At 34.9% G+C, this 16,330-nt stretch overlaps 1 protein-coding gene across 1 annotated transcript; it reads left to right on the top strand.

Moving 5' to 3' along the window:
- Nucleotides 1-2,349: 2,349 nt before the first annotated feature.
- pacsin1b (protein kinase C and casein kinase substrate in neurons 1b) lies at nt 2,350-15,837 on the top strand. The gene is made up of 10 exons (XM_026266051.1): nt 2,350-2,625; nt 6,318-6,431; nt 9,356-9,512; nt 9,675-9,910; nt 10,399-10,554; nt 12,108-12,283; nt 13,125-13,245; nt 13,330-13,460; nt 13,555-13,745; nt 14,483-15,837. Exons 2-10 carry the CDS (start codon nt 6,372-6,374, stop codon nt 14,590-14,592), a joined length of 1,338 nt encoding a protein of 445 aa, XP_026121836.1. The 5' UTR covers nt 2,350-2,625; nt 6,318-6,371; the 3' UTR covers nt 14,593-15,837.
- Nucleotides 15,838-16,330: the final 493 nt, after the last annotated feature.

The raw sequence follows: 16,330 nt of genomic DNA on the forward strand, positions 1-16,330 counted from the left end.
TTGTACAGTCAAAGGTAGACACTGCTATTTTTTTGAACACACCCCTTTCAACTAATTGCCCAATTGCACAGCCTTAAGAGCGTGCATATCATGAATGCTGGGTCTCATTTGTTTTCTGACAATCTACTGAACCTACTGGTAACTTGTTTGCCACGTAGCAATAAAAAATATACTAAAAACCTTGATTATTCTGGTTAGTCACATTGTACTGCTATTATTTTGAACAAAACTGTATATACATACACATAAAAAACTATAAAATATAAGAATTAGCTAAGAATAAAAGAATAAATGATACATTTATATAATTTCAAGTACTACAATTAAAATTAAAAATAGATAAAATTTTAATTGTATTATTTATAATATTCATGAAATTATATTTATATGCTATCTACCACCCATATAGCCACACCATTGCCATAGAAATTGCTTTTTTTTTCTTTTTTTTCATTTATGTGTGTGTGGGCTTGACTGGTTTTGCTGCTCATGCTGTTCCTCCTGCTGACTGATCAATAAGAGTCAGTTCTCCTCCTCATCCGTCTCTCATTACGTCTTTCTTCACTCCATCCTTTTTGTTTCTACCTCATTTTGTGGTTTGAGGCATACCAGAGTCATGCATTGCAGATTTTACTTACATTATATTTGTAGCAAAAATACCCCAGATATCTCTTTTGATATCATTTCCATTCTCCCCTTAGCTGTGATTGAATGTGAAGTGTTTGAGGTTGGACGTGCACACACACACTGCACCTTCAGTCTTTGAACAGCAGTCGAGCAGCTTCTGATAAGTTATCTGAACACAGTTGTGTAGCAGCATGCCTCGAGCATCTGTGATGATGATGTCAGACTCCATTCATCACTGTTGAGACCTGATGATGACGTTTTTATTCAGGACATTCTGTGATGCTGAACGGTATCATATAGTGTGTTTTTACGTAAATGATAACTGATTACTGATTTGTCAAAAACGTGAATTTGCTCTGTCCCAGGGCACAGTGATGCATTAAATTGACCAGAAGTGACGGGAAAGACTTATAATGTTACAAAAGATTCCTGTTTGAAATAAAACATGTTTATTTTGAACTTTCTGGTCATTAAGGAATTCTGAAAAAGTATCATGATTTGAATATGAAGCAGCTTAATAATTTATTTATTTTTTTAACAATCAGCCATATTTCTTGAGCAGCAATCAGCATATCAGAATGATTTCTGAAGATCATGTGACACTGAAGACAGTAATGATGCTGAAAATTCAGCTTTGATCACAGGAATAAACTGGATTTGAGAACATATTCAAACAGAAAGCAATTGTTTAAAATAGCGTTATTTCACAATATTACTATAGGTTTAACCATATTTTTAATCAAATAAATGCAGCCTTGGTGAGCGAAAGAGACTTCTTTCAAAAACATGAAAACATCTGACAGACCCCCGGCTTTTGAAAGATAGTATAGAATATACATTTTTGGTATTTCCAAAAGCAAACAAACTGTTCGGACCGTAAACTCAATACTCAGCTGCACTACTGTCCTGATGAGAAACGAGAAATGTATGCTAAGCTTTGGTTAGCAAACAGTAGTTAACATAGCACCCTGTCTTTTTATAACACTAATTCACAATCATTAACATCACTGTATTTAATACTGTATTCCTAAAATGTCAAGAAATCTTCCAGCAGTTCTGTCATTCCTGGTTTTTGTTGATCATTTTCAAATATATATGTGTGTGTATGTATATATATATATATATATATATATATATATATATATATATATATATATATATATATGACATTTCACATATATAAGTATCACGTAACTGTAAAACATAATTTCCATAATTTCATGACTTTTTTTAAATCATAATATTGCAGTATAAATGGAATAAAAAGCAGCTATACAATTAAATTATCAAGGAAATCCATTGTAAACAGCACCAATTGTCTTCAGCATTTTTTGTAAAAATAAATAAATAAATAGAAGCCTTAAAGATGAATTAAAAATGACTTACTGTCAATGACAATTTACTGTCATTATAATTAATTTTATATATATATATATATATATATATGATATGCTATATAATAAGTTAATAAAATAATACAATTTATACAAATAAAAAATGCTTTAAAATTCTAAAAGAAATCTGTTAAAAATAGCACCAAATATTGTCTTCAGTGTTGTTTTTGTTGAAAATAAATAAAAGCCTTAAAGCTGAATTCACCCCAAGCCCCCCCCACCTCACTCTGTCAGAATAATTCAAGTCAAATGTGATTAGTCTCTCTCTCTCTCTCTCTCTCTCTCTCTCTCTCTCTCTCTCTCTCTCTCTCTCTCTCTCACACACACACACACACACACACACACACACACACAATGCTGCACTTGTGAACACCCACTTTTTTCACCAAGAAGCATTTTTAACTACTCAGCATTAGAGATACAGTGAGTTTGACTGCATCTGCAGTTACTCTAAACCCTAACGAAGCACTTAACCCAGGAACAAAGAGGCGAACTGAACAAAAGTGTGGAGTGGAGCGGAGGTTGGCTTGTTTTTTGCCGGTGGAGGGTCCCACATGCCTGGGTTGTGAAGGCAGCCTGTGTCCTGGCTGAACGCGGGGGATCGGTGAGCCTTTTGTTGCTTTTCCTCTTTTGTCATGGCTGGAGCGTTCGTCATCAGTATGGAGGAGATGATGCATGTGCTGGAGGAGAGCTTTGTTTGGGGGAAGCGTGGGGTTTTGTTTTTGTCTGTCGGACTTGTATTTACATTCATGCATTTAGCAGACGCTTTCATGCCTCCTGCATTGCATTCAAAGTTTAAATTGAATTATGATTAGTTGAGTTTATCAGAGATACTTTAACATGTAATAGCTGGAGTCTGTGTTTTTGTGTGTATTTTAGTGCATTCATACATGCAGTGACCTTTGATCTGTTGGTTGTAGATTGTATTTGAATGTGCTTGTATTATTTATTACTCTAGCATATATTTTGAAATGAGATAAAGATAGTATTAAATTCCAAGATAAGGTTATCTTACATATTTGAAGGCATTTTAATTTGATCTAAATATAGAAAGTGGTTAAAGTTTATGATCTTAAATAATGTGGCATGTTTAATGCATTTGTGATGCCATGGTTTGAATGTTGCTATGATCTAAGTCGATCAACAGTTTAGGATGCCCAACCACTTTTACAGTTCTTTTGTCTGATGTGCCAAATAGAGTCATGTGCAATGATTAAACGCCTCCCACTGCCGCCACGTCAGTTTGAATCGATTAACTGAACATGCTGCCCAAATTGAGGCCATTTTGCCAATTTGATTTTCAGCAACTTGCACAACAATTTCTTTAACCCTGTCAAGTTTTTTTTGAAGCTTTAGACAAAATATTTTTCAAAAGTCATTTAAATTTTTATATACATCAGGCTTTTATGTCTCATACGGTATATGAAGCAGAAAAGAGCATGGATTACAAACTCAAAAAAAAAAAGACCTCAGGTTTATTAAAAATATGCAATTTAGTGCAGATGCTGATATGTGACCAAAAAGTTAGAAATTCTGGTTGTGATATAAATCAATGAGATCGTTATAACAGTATAGCATATACTTAAATAAAATATTTATCATAAAAGCTTTGTAGTTTTAAAACATATAATGCAATGCACATGCACATGCATATAATATTGCACGCAACGCAATGCAATACAACACATGATGATGGGAGACAAACAAATAAATAGAAAACATGAAGTGTTCATCTTGAAGAATTGCCGTAACACTTAACAAAAATTTTTTCATTAAACATTAACATTAATTAACATAAACCAGCAATGACAAATACCTATAAAGCATTTATTAATCTTAATTTAGATTTTATTTAATGGACCTGAGCTAACATGAACTAACAATGAACAGCTGTATTTTTATTAACCAATGTTAACAAAGATTTATAAATTCTGTAACAATGTATTTCTCAATGCTAGCTAATGCATTAAATATAGTTAACAAATAGAACATTACTGTAATCATTACTTTTGTCACTAATCATTACAAAAAGACACTTCTACCACAATCTTTAAGTGGACATTTGTACAGTGATGCTAAAAAGCTTTGTGATACTAACTATCAATCGGGTGACAGAAAGTACTGTGTGCAAAAAGTAGATAATTTAAAGGCCTTATTTGTGTATCAAATATGATCCAGTAGGCCTTAAAGGGTTAAAAAATTTTTTGTGAATTTTGGTGCATTTGCGCTGTACATCATCGTCTCTCTCTCTCTCTGAACTGTGTTCATATTTATTGGTTTCAGTTGAAATCAGCCCCCCTTCTGGTGTCTTAATAAATAACTGGAGGCCCTTAAATCAGCACGTCTCTTCTTGTCAGGTCTGAATAATGGCATGACATCATCATGGCTCTCCTATAATTTTATTATCATTGCAAACACTCAGCAGTCACTTGAGTCATTTGTCAATGTCGTTTTTGTTTGTTTTCCTAGTACGCCTTCAGCGAGCCTTAATATACGTTTTCTCCCAAGGTTATGTTAGATGTCTATTGTGCATTCAGGTCATGTTTGTATTTGTCTCTTCTCTTTGGGTTCTCGTTCATTTCCTTCAGTGTTTTCACTTTGATCGATGTCCATCACTTTGACGAGATGATTGTCAATCACTGATAGAGAGTTAAATGATCATGATGCAATCAGGCCTCAAACTGTTTCCAGGCATAATGTGGTCAGGTATGAAGTGGCAGTGGGATTTAATCATACTGAATCATTTGTGAAGTCTGGTCAGATGACACCTTTGTGTTCAAAGTCTGCTCTTTTGGTGACTATTCTTTAAGTGAGAATATTATGATCACATTAGCATGTTATTGAATGTTTTGTACAGGCAAAAATGACATTTAATTCAGTTTCCTTTGACAGATTCAATTAGGTATTGTCTGGGTTTAGATAAACACAAAACAATGTAACTTACAAGCAATTATTATTGCAAATATTCCCTGTGTTGTATAGGAAACCGCAGCAACATGCTTTGTCAGACAGCGTCTCTGTTTTGATTCAGCTGAAATTATGGTCATATGATCATAAATAGTCACTCCCAGAAATATTGGGTTAGTGCAGGAACTAAACTGGTTTAAAATAACCTTGTGTATCCATCTGAGAGTCTGCACGTCCAGAACAACAGATCTGGTTTCCACTTGATTGCTAAAAGATTCCTCCAGGGGTGTTTTGGGCTCCACTTTGTTTTCTTTTTGTCAGTGGTTTAGCAAAAGGCATGTAACCGAATTACAGTTTTAATATTGAAGTGGCTACTTGGGTTGGTAGTCAGCGACAGGTCACCCATTATGGACTTCTGTGCAAGTTTGTAAACTAGTCTTGAATGCTCAGAAAACTAAATTCATGCCTAACACAAAACTAAAAACTTCACTTTTCCTGCGTTTTGGACTATCTAAAGGAAAAGTTCACCTAAAAATTCAAATTTGCTGAAAATCAGGCCATTCAAGATGTAGATGAGTTTGTTTATTCATAGGAATAAATTTGGAAAAATATAATATTCCATCACTTGCTCACCTGTAGATGCTCTGCAGTGAATGGGTGCCGTCAGAATGAGAGTCCAAACAGCTGATCAAAACATCACAATAGTCCACACAAACCCAGTCCATCAGTTAACATCTTGTGAAGTAAAAAGCTGCATGTTTGTGACAAACAAATTAAACTTTATCGCTCTTGGCTAGTATATCGCCCACAGCTGGAAAGAATATTAGTTCATAATTCATGATAATTCATGATAACGTTCATTAAAATCCACAAGCATCTGTGTTTAGAGCAGTTTGAGATTTTTTTTGGTTGTAAAAGGTGCTTGATCTGTGGTGATTTCTCTCATGATTCAGAAGAGACAACTTTTTCACTGCAGAACGTGATGAATTTAGGCCTATATTTTAGCCGGAGACAACAGTTTGAAGTTAAAACGTGGATTTGTTTCATACCAGATTGTAGCTTTTTGCTTCACAAGTTGTTAATTAATGGACTGGAGTGGTGTGGATTATTTTGATTATATTTTAAGCTGTTTGGATTCTGTTTTGGATTCTCATTCTGACGGCACCCATTCACTGGAGAGCATCCAATGCATTTTACAGTGAACTATTCTTTTAAATTACTTGATGCATGGTCCAACTTGACATTTTGATAAAATGTCTGAATGTCACAATACATTAAATGTATTTAACAAAGCATCATTTTCGTGTAGGAGGTAAAATACTTTGTTGTTCTTGGTAGATTTTTGCACAATAGTGTTTACGTTCTTTTGTCATTTTCTCTTCTCTGCAGTACATGGTGAATTGCATTTGTTAGCTTCAATCCAGCTCTGCCAAATCTCACATCATGTCGGGTGCCTACGATGAGTCCGCCATGTCCGACGAGACCACGGACAGTTTCTGGGAGGTCAGGCTCAAAATCTTACTACATGTTGTTTTTATATGTTATTAATCACACATATCATCATCATGTATCCAGGCATGTACAGGCAATCATGGCTGTGAAGCTCTGATGGTTGATTACAGTGACTGTCACGTGATGTTGTATCATATTGACTAAATGACTTTCAGTGATGTGGAAGTGTGTCATACAGCCAAAGGGCAACCAAACATTATATTGAATCAGCATGGTATTAACATAGTATTAGAAGTAGAACTGTGTCATTGTTGTTGATTTATCTGCCATAAATTATAAAGCAGACTCTAGTAAGAGCCCATTCACTTTCTCCACAGAGAAATCTATTTTTAACAGATAATATAAACCTTTCAAACCAGACTTAGCGTGAGGTTTGAAAGCGTTACAAATAAGTAAATATCATTTTGACTCCATATAAAAATGTGTTTGATAGAATACAATTTCTGGCATAATCCTAAAAGAGATTTTAAAGATTATTTAAGTAAGTATCCCAATTAGGGATGTCAACGATTAATCGATGATCGATTAATTTTCGATAAGAGATGCAATCGATTAAGGCTATCGATGGTCGGTTAACCGATTCAATGTTGGGCTGCGTGCGGCTCATGCGCACTCAACACGTGCGAGCGGCTGTGAGTGACGGTGACGATATATAAAAGCATCATCATTCATTCACAATGTACAAATTAAGCTTTTAATGTGATTTAAACTTTAAAGTACATTAAAATAGAAACAACATAAAAGTTCTTCAACATTAAATGCAATAGAAATGTAGTTACTAATCATTTCATCAGATAACTGTTTTATATCGTGCTCTTTGCAGGGCTGCGGGACACAGGACAGGTAGTCTATTCATTCCTACAACTTGTTAATTCATTCCTACGAATTATTAATGTGGCAATTGTCCATGTTTCATTAATTTTGTTCCCTAAATAACCCATGATTTAAGTGAAATAAGGGAACAAATTAATAAATCGAACGAATTCTTAATTCATGAAATCTTTAATTTCCCTTCCCATGTTTACCACAGTAAGAGATGCGAAAACAGTTATTAAAAGCGAAAGATAATAAAATAAACCTGGGAAATTAGAGGGTTAGACTATGAAGATTTAGGAAAAGAAACAATGCCTAAATATACTGAATTTGTGGAAATTCGTGACCAACCGGCAAACCAGAACAAAGCCGCGTAAATGAAGACTATGGGGTCCAAAAGCATGGTCGCGATCTAACATTTTCCAGTTAACCTATTATTCCTCTAATAAACAAAGCTTTTATACCACACTTGTCATAATCAGATCTTATCATTTCTAAATAAATAATTGCTGGATTCAAAACAGCGATTAATAGGCGCTGTGACCGACACAATCCTGGAGCATTCAGTTTAAATAGACCGTAGTATACCGGTCCACTCTGCTGTTATGCCAAGGACGTTTTTGCTCATATGAAGAGGATCATCTTTTCCGTCTATATGCGAATGCGTGTTAAGTACAAGCCTAGTTTACATTATAAATAATAGTTTAACATTCAAATACATTGCGAATATGGAAACATTTCGATTTGTGCCGAATGAGACATGAGCAATAACCTCCAAATAAATCTAGCCAAATCCGCGCTCGCTCATCCTCGACTGCACGCATGCACTGTCACGATCTAATGCGCTGTATTTTAAAAAATCTGACATTTTCTAGGACAGAATCCAGCAGGATCAAATTAATGTGAGCAACTGTGTTTTGGTGCAGCAGCGCCGATGTAGTTCACTTAATGTGCAGCGCAGTCACACGCGCTCCACATTTCGGATAATTTTATACAATAATGTCAGTTGAAAACATCGCAATTGTGCTTTAAAATACAACAACGAGCACCACAAAACCATTTAAAGAGGCGCGTTCAGCGTTCTCCGTGCGGGATTGGAAACTGTCAACAAAGTACAATGACCTCAAAAGTATGGCGCGCTCTCTTCATTTTATCAAATGATCATAATCGCATCTATTCATTTTATAATCCTGCTACTAGCATTTTATTCAGACTAAAACCTCTTTAATTCAAGTGAGAAAGCGTTTTGTGTGTGTGTGTGGCTTTTGCACATCCTGTCATACCGCTGACTGCGTGCCTGCAATAGACGCATTTTGCAGTATTATGGTTAACGATTAATCGATTAATTGATCGTTAATTTAAACGACGATCGATCATGGAAATAATCGAAATTTGACATCCCTAATCCCAATGTTTTTAAACCATGTAATTATAAAATATATTTAATTAAAATAAATTAAATAAATGTCTATATATAATTTCAATATATTAAGAATAAATTTTATTGTAATTTTTTAAAATAAATTTATATTTTTGTTTTATTGGTTGATTAAGAACACGGACTATACTACTCTTACTAAAGCTAGTATATAGTATGCATAAGGCACACACTATTCAATTTTAAATATATACCTTTTATGTAACCTTTTATATTATAATAATAATATTTTAATATAATAATTTTTTTCATGAAATGTAATGTATTGCATTATGTAATTTTATATATATATATATATATATATATATATATATATATATATATATATATATATATATAATTACATAATGCAATAAAAAAATATTGAGAAAAAAAAAAAATATATATATATATATACATATATTATTTTCAAATACTTTCTTCAATCCAAATGAAAATGTTATTGGTTGGTTAAATTAAAAAGATTTATTTTTATCATTATTTTAGATTAGATTACATTTTTGTAGATTACATTTGTTTGTTGTATGTTTTTTTTATCCATACTGTATGGAACCAAGGACACTGAGAAAGTGGAAAGTCACGGTTTATTCTATTAAATTGCAAATTCTATTTAGCTCTAATGCTTTACTGCTGACTTATTTCAGAATCTCTCCATGCTTCTCAGGTTGGTAACTACAAGCGTACGGTGAAGCGAATCGAGGATGGCCATCGACTCTGCAGTGACATGATGAGTTGCATCCAGGAGCGTGCCAAGATCGAGAAGGCCTATGCGCAGCAGCTCACCGACTGGTCCAAGAGGTGGAGGCAGCTGGTGGAGAGAGGTACTGCATGATTGATGATGTGCTCGTGGAGAATCCTTCAATAGATTTAAAGTGACAATCTTGAAAGCAAATGTTTTGTTACTTCTTAAGCTAAATAAACTTCTCTTTCACCCTCGCTTTCTCACTCATTCATTTTAATGTGTTGTTTGTTGCTGCTCGCAGGGCCGCAGTACGGGACTTTGGAGAGAGCCTGGGTCGCTCTGATGACAGAAGCAGAAAAGGTGAGCGACTTACACCAGGAGGTGAAAAATAACCTGCTGAACGAGGACTTAGAGAAGGTGAAGAACTGGCAGAAAGAGGCCTACCACAAACAAATGATGGGCGGTTTCAAAGAAACCAAAGAGGCAGAAGAGGGTTTCCGAAAAGCCCAGAAACCGTGGGCCAAAAAACTCAAAGAGGTGAGGAGACAGAGCTTTGCAACACTTTCTATTTGAAATATGCAATGTGCAATGATGTTCTTTTGAACTTTGTATTTTTCAAAGAATCCTATTAAATAAAATGTATCATGGTTTCCACAAAAGTATGAAGCAGCTCAACTGTTTCAACATTGATGATAATCAGAAGTGTTCCTTGAGCATCAATTGAGCATATTAGAATGACAATAGAAATGGAATCAATATCAACAAAATATTAGATTTAATCATGCAAAATAAAATATTAATTAAACACGCAATGCACGGCGGCATACTACGGTTTGAAATGTTTATGTGTTCTGTTTCACATACGCAGCATTAGTATTCTACTGCAAATATAGACTTAATGCACCTTTAATGTTATGTCCTGACTTGGAACTACAAGACATTTTGGAAATATCTTTGCTCAAAACGACAAACAATTGTCTTAAATTGCTTATGCTTACCAAATTCATCTTATCTTCACTCTGCAGTTGGAAACAGCAAAGAAAGTGTACCACATGGCCTGCAAAGAAGAAAGAATTGCATCCACAAGGGAGGCCAACAGCAAAGGAGAGGCGTCAGTCTCATCAGATCAGCAAAAGAAACTCCAGGAGAAGTTGGACAAGTGCAAAAACGACGTTCAAAAGGTCAGGCAAGGACATAATGCATAATATGCACAACATGCATTATTAATAACATAAGAAAAGTTATGTTTACGGTCATGCACTTTACACATTCTACAGAACAACTGGGACATTTCTTTAAATTGTGTGAATGCCATACATTATTGTCAATATTTGGTTTTGTATTTTAACAGTATCCATAAAATTTTGACCTGCTGGCCTGGTTTTTCTTTCGATATGGATTTTATATAAAATTCACGTTGCACTTCATGTGACATTTCTTCCACCCGTCTGTCAACAAAAAATAATAAAAATCCGCTTTTAAAGTTCAACACAATGGAAGCAACAGACGGCAGCGAATGGAAATTTCCTCAAGCAATTTCATCTGCTGTTCATTACACCAGCAGGTCTGACTCCCCAGAGCTTCCTTTCACATTACATCTCCGCCTTTGCAACACTTAATGGGAAACCACACAGGGACGTTCAATAAACGGCCCTCTAACGCACTGTACATCCAATTCATTAGCCTTTAACCTAACCCAGCATCCATTAGAAGCACTTAACCCAGAGTCCCAGAGGAATCGGCTGAGCCACAATACAACAATAGACAAGTTGGACAGTAGTTGTCTATGAAACCATCCCATGTGCGTTTATAAAACTGACCCATATAATGATGATATGTCAATTATGATAATGTTGTTGCAAGTAAATCCAGGTTTACTCATGTTTCACCCCAGAATCTAAAGTTGTCTTACAAGTTTCATAAGCATCTTTTCTTATTTTCATCATTTTGGTGATTCTTAAATTACTGTAATTATAGTTATTTTACATTTAATCAGAATAATGTCACGTTACACAAGGAGTCCAGGAACGAGAGTCTTTAATAATCCAAATGGGGAACATAGAGCACACAGAAGACATTAAGAACCGACAAACACTAACAGAATGGACTCAGGATAATTAGGGAAACACAGGTGCATGGAATAACTAATTAACAGTGACACAGAACACATGTGGAGGGAAAACACAACATAATGAGTCCAGGGGCGTGATGCATAATAATATACACCTTTTATTCTGTATTTCTTTCTTCTTATTATTATTTGTTGTTGTTGCTCTTGTTTTACAGAAATGTGAATTTGTAAAAATAGCACAAAATATAAATGAAAAAAAAAATCTTAATTGTCCTAAAATAGTTTTATTTCTTATGAAATATATTTATTTAAAATGGGTTTTGCATTGTCATTATTTTCAAGACACTTAATCACATTTCCCTGACAAATATTCATTATTTCAGTGTGTCTGAAAATTGCTAATTTCTTATTTAATACATCCACCTAAATTTACTATGAAATGGATCATATCAAATCTATTTCATATTTTTTTCTTTACAGTCCACCTGTAATATTGTGTTTTTGTGTACCATACGTGACCATTTTTTGTTCTCTCTGGCTCATGAACTGGGTCAGAACTTTACTCTCTGTTCTGATTGGCTCGCCTCTTCACATTTGCATAAATGAGGCATCTCATATCCAGTAAGTCAGATGATTTAAGAGGCTGTTTGTTCTGTGTTTCAGGCCAAAGAGAAATACGAGAAGAGCCTTGATGAGCTCAGCAGGTGCACGCCGCAGTACATGGAGAACATGGAGGTGGTGTTTGATCAGTGCCAGCAGTTTGAGGAGAAGAGGCTGAGCTTCCTCCGGGAAGTGCTTCTGGATATCAAACGCCATCTCAACCTCACCGAGAGCCAAAGGTCAGCTTCAAATCACTGATCCGATCTCCTAAACCTGGTGCTCGGAAGCCTTGACTTTTCCTGAACATAATACATTCATAAACATGATTTCTGGGTTTTGAGTTCATCTATATGCTAGTGTTCTGTTGAGGAATTAAACTTTTAGCAGATTCAAAATTTGGGATCAGAAAGATGCAATGATGCATTCAATTAATAAATGACAGTAAATTATTTTTTACAAAATATTTCTGTTATGAATTGTATTATGAAGTAATATTACTTGAGCATCAAATCAGCATATTATTATGATTTCTGAAAAATCACGTGACATTGAAGACTGGAGTAATGATGCTGACAATTCAGCTGCACATCACAGGAATAAATTACATTTTACAATATATTAAAATAGAAAACAGTCCTGTTCAATTTGAATAATTCTTCACAATATTAAAATGTGTACTGTAATTTTTTATCAAACAAATGCAGACTTTCAAAAACCCAACACAAAATAATCTTCCAGAACCTATATCTATATACAGTACACACACACACACACACACACACACACACACACACACACACACACACACACACACACACACACACACACACACACACACACACACACACATATTACATATATAGACTTATTTAATAAAAAATCATACTGACCCCAAACTATATGATTTATAATTTATAGTCTTTCTCTCCAAATATTTATACTGGCGCATATACAAAATTCTAAATTTTAATAGCCTTTCAATGCCCTGCTCCAACTTCAAAAACATGAATATTTAAGGAAATTGCATGTACCGAACCAGTCATCAGTCTCTAAATAATCTCTGTAATTGAATCTGTACAGCTATGCTGCAGTCTACAGGGAACTAGAGCGAAGCATCACCTCAGCCAGTGCTCAAGAAGACCTCAGGTGGTTCAGCAGCGTCCACGGACCAGGCATGCACATGAACTGGCCACAGTTTGAGGTAAAGTTTGCATGTGGGATCTGTGAAGATGTGCAGGTGCCAGTTACTGAATACCCCTCATAATCCACCCTGTCTCTGCATCAGGAGTTCAACCCAGAGCTGAGCCACTCCATTAATAAGAAAGAGAAGGTGAAGAGGAGCCATGATGGAGTCACGCTGACTCAAGTCACACATGCTGTAGATCAGGGCACACCGCAGACTGCAAACCGGGGCAGGTGCTGATGCTTTTGTGCTGTCGGAGCTCTGTGTTAATGTTATCATCTATGAAGAAACTAACTTGAGCGTCTCTCGTCTGGTTGTTCTCCTCAGCGTGAGCAGTTCTGAGAAGAACCAGCAGTATTCTGCCGAATGGTCCGATGACGAGCAGCCGCCCGCGGCTCAACCAGCCAGCGAAACAAACGGCGCTGGAAATCCGTTCGAAGAGGAGAGTAAAGGAGTGCGAGTGAGAGCGCTGTATGACTACGAGGGCCAGGAACAAGATGAGCTCACATTTAAAGCAGGTGAGAACCATACTGCGCTTCAGAAGATTTTGAAATGTTTTTGAAAGACGTCTCACCAAGGCTGCATTTATGTGATTAAAATGCAGTAAAAAACAGTAAAATTGTGAAATATTATTACTATTAAAAAAAAGGTTTTCTATTGTTATATATTTTAAATTGTAATTTATTCCTGTGATGCAAAGCTGAATTTTAAGCCTCATTACTTCAGTCACATGATCTTTCAGAAATCATTCTAATATGCTGTTATTATTATCATTAATGTTGAATATAGTTGTGCTGCTTCATATTTTTGTGAAAACCTTCTTTGATGAATAGAAAGTTTAAAAGAACAGCATTTATTTGAAATAGAAATATTTTTGTAACATTATAAATGTCTTTACTGTCACTGTTTAATAATAATTATATTATTTAGTTTTGTATGTTCTATATGACAGTGAACCGTTGATGAACTAAACTGAAGGTGATTTAATAGAATTAAAAAAAATACCTAGAATTTTATTCAGCAGGGATGCTTTCAATTGTTTGGAAGTAACAGTAAGTACATTTGTAATGTTAAAACAGACAATATAAAAAAAAAAAAACTTTCTATTCAACAAAGAACCCTAAAGAAAATGGCATGAAATGGCAAGAGGCATGAAACTAGCACAGTGACTATAAAATGAGAGTTTGATTCTTAAAAATGCCCATCTTTGCATTTCATCCGCTCATATTAAGCACAGGTCCATATGTTTTGGCAGGAGAAGAGCTGACCAAACTGGAGGATGAGGACGAGCAGGGTTGGTGCAAAGGCCGGTTGGACAGCGGTCAGCTAGGCTTGTATCCAGCTAACTACGTCGAGCCCGTTTAGAGCGGTGAAGAGAGCCTTAAAGACTTTACCCCGCACTGCTCGAATGCAAGATTTCAGAGAAACTCTTATGTCCTTGCCTGACTGACTTGCTGAGAAGCTTTACGCAGCGTTTCCTCAATACCATAACGAAAAACAGTATCTACAGTATCCAAAACACATATCATACCCCGGCGAGAGCAGGGAATGATTCTGTGTCTATGTAGCCATGTTCAGTATGATTTATTGTGCTGCTGACATGTGTTCGTGTATGGTCTCCTGTAACAATATTAATGTGATGACGTCCATGAAGCCTAGCATAGCGAGAATCGGCTATGCAATGTGTATACAAGACTTTTATTTTGAAGTGGAGGTTCTGTGTTAAACCTAGTGGCCCTTTCTCGTGTATCAACATGAAATCGCATTTTCAATATATTTTGCTTACATAATTTGATGTATTTATGGAAATTCAATGAGTAAAATGTAGAGCGGGACTTGCTTTTATGCTAATTGGATGTGAAAAGAGGGCTAGAATGGATCCTTGTGGTTGAGGGGAGGGGCTTGAAAATTAAAGGGCTTGATGACATCATTCAACAAGGAGAGTTGTTGTAGAGGCGGAGCATTTTTATTGTTTTAACATATTTTTCTTGATTCACAATAAGACCAGAAACATGTGTAAATAGGGTTTTGTTTTAATACATCATGATTTTTACCCCAAGTGTAAATAATGCTTCAAAACACATTAAATTCAGTTTTTTTTAACCTATTTTAAGAAAACATAAAAGCCTGTGAACAAATTGTAAGCTTTCACTTAAAAGAGAGCAGAACTTTAGAGAAGTGTCTTGAAACTAGAAAGGACTGCTGTTTGAAGTGTTTGGATTTAATGATACAAATTCAGAATATTTGAGTCAGGATATTAGTTTTGATTTCATGACCATGAACTGTGGTTCACAGTGGTGTCTGGGCACATGCTTTTTCTTCTGCCTTTTGCCTGTTTATGAGACAGTGAATGTCTTTTAACATGAAATCCATAACTGATTGGGGGGGCAAACTCCTTACTGTAGCACAACAATGTTAATAATAATCTATGGTGATTTCATTTGTCATGTTTTTAGCTTCGCTCAGGCTCGGCTGTAATGGATTGTGGATGGAGGAATCTCTGTGATGTGTATATACTGTATGTTTAGACTGGACTGATGTGCTTTACTCTTCATGTCAGCGTAGTAACTGTTCCATTCAAGTTCACAATAAAAAACCTCATGAATCTGAGACCAATGCAGATGAGTGAAATACAAAGCTTTGGGTCACCACTAGAGGTCAGGATTGCAGAAGTCCTTTACTAGTCTGAGATATATATATATATATATATATATATATATATATATATATATATATATATATATATATATATATATATATATTCTTTTTCTTAATTTTTATTAATGCAACCAGATGTACTAGTCTGATTATAGTGTCCAAAAATCTAGAGTAAATTAGCCATATTTCGCCTCAAAATTGCTAGCTAAAAAAAAAAGAAGTAATATTTATCTTAAAGAAAAGAGAAAAATATATATATTTTTAGATTTGATTAATTACTATTTTTCATAAAAATATTATAATTATTCATAAAAATACAAAAAAGGTATTATTAGAATAAAAATATTGAAATGATGAAATTCAATATGTAAATTGTATTCATTGAATAAATGTATAATATTTAGTCTGAAAATTGTCTTAATTTTGTTTACATCTCAGCAGAAAA

The sequence above is a fragment of the Carassius auratus genome, chromosome 6, assembly GCF_003368295.1.
Source record: "Carassius auratus strain Wakin chromosome 6, ASM336829v1, whole genome shotgun sequence".
NCBI classification, from domain to species: Eukaryota; Metazoa; Chordata; class Actinopteri; order Cypriniformes; family Cyprinidae; genus Carassius; species Carassius auratus.

What these genes read in the sequence shown, in the direction of transcription:
- pacsin1b (XM_026266051.1), top strand. Translation starts at nt 6,372, where the DNA reads ATGTCGGGTGCCTACGATGAGTCCGCCATGTCCGACGAGACCACGGAC. An exon ending in GAGGCAGCTGGTGGAGAGAG is followed by an intron (nt 9,513 to 9,674) that starts GTACTGCATGAT and finishes TGCTGCTCGCAG; the next exon opens with GGCCGCAGTACGGGACTTTG. An exon ending in AACCTCACCGAGAGCCAAAG is followed by an intron (nt 12,284 to 13,124) that starts GTCAGCTTCAAA and finishes GAATCTGTACAG; the next exon opens with CTATGCTGCAGTCTACAGGG.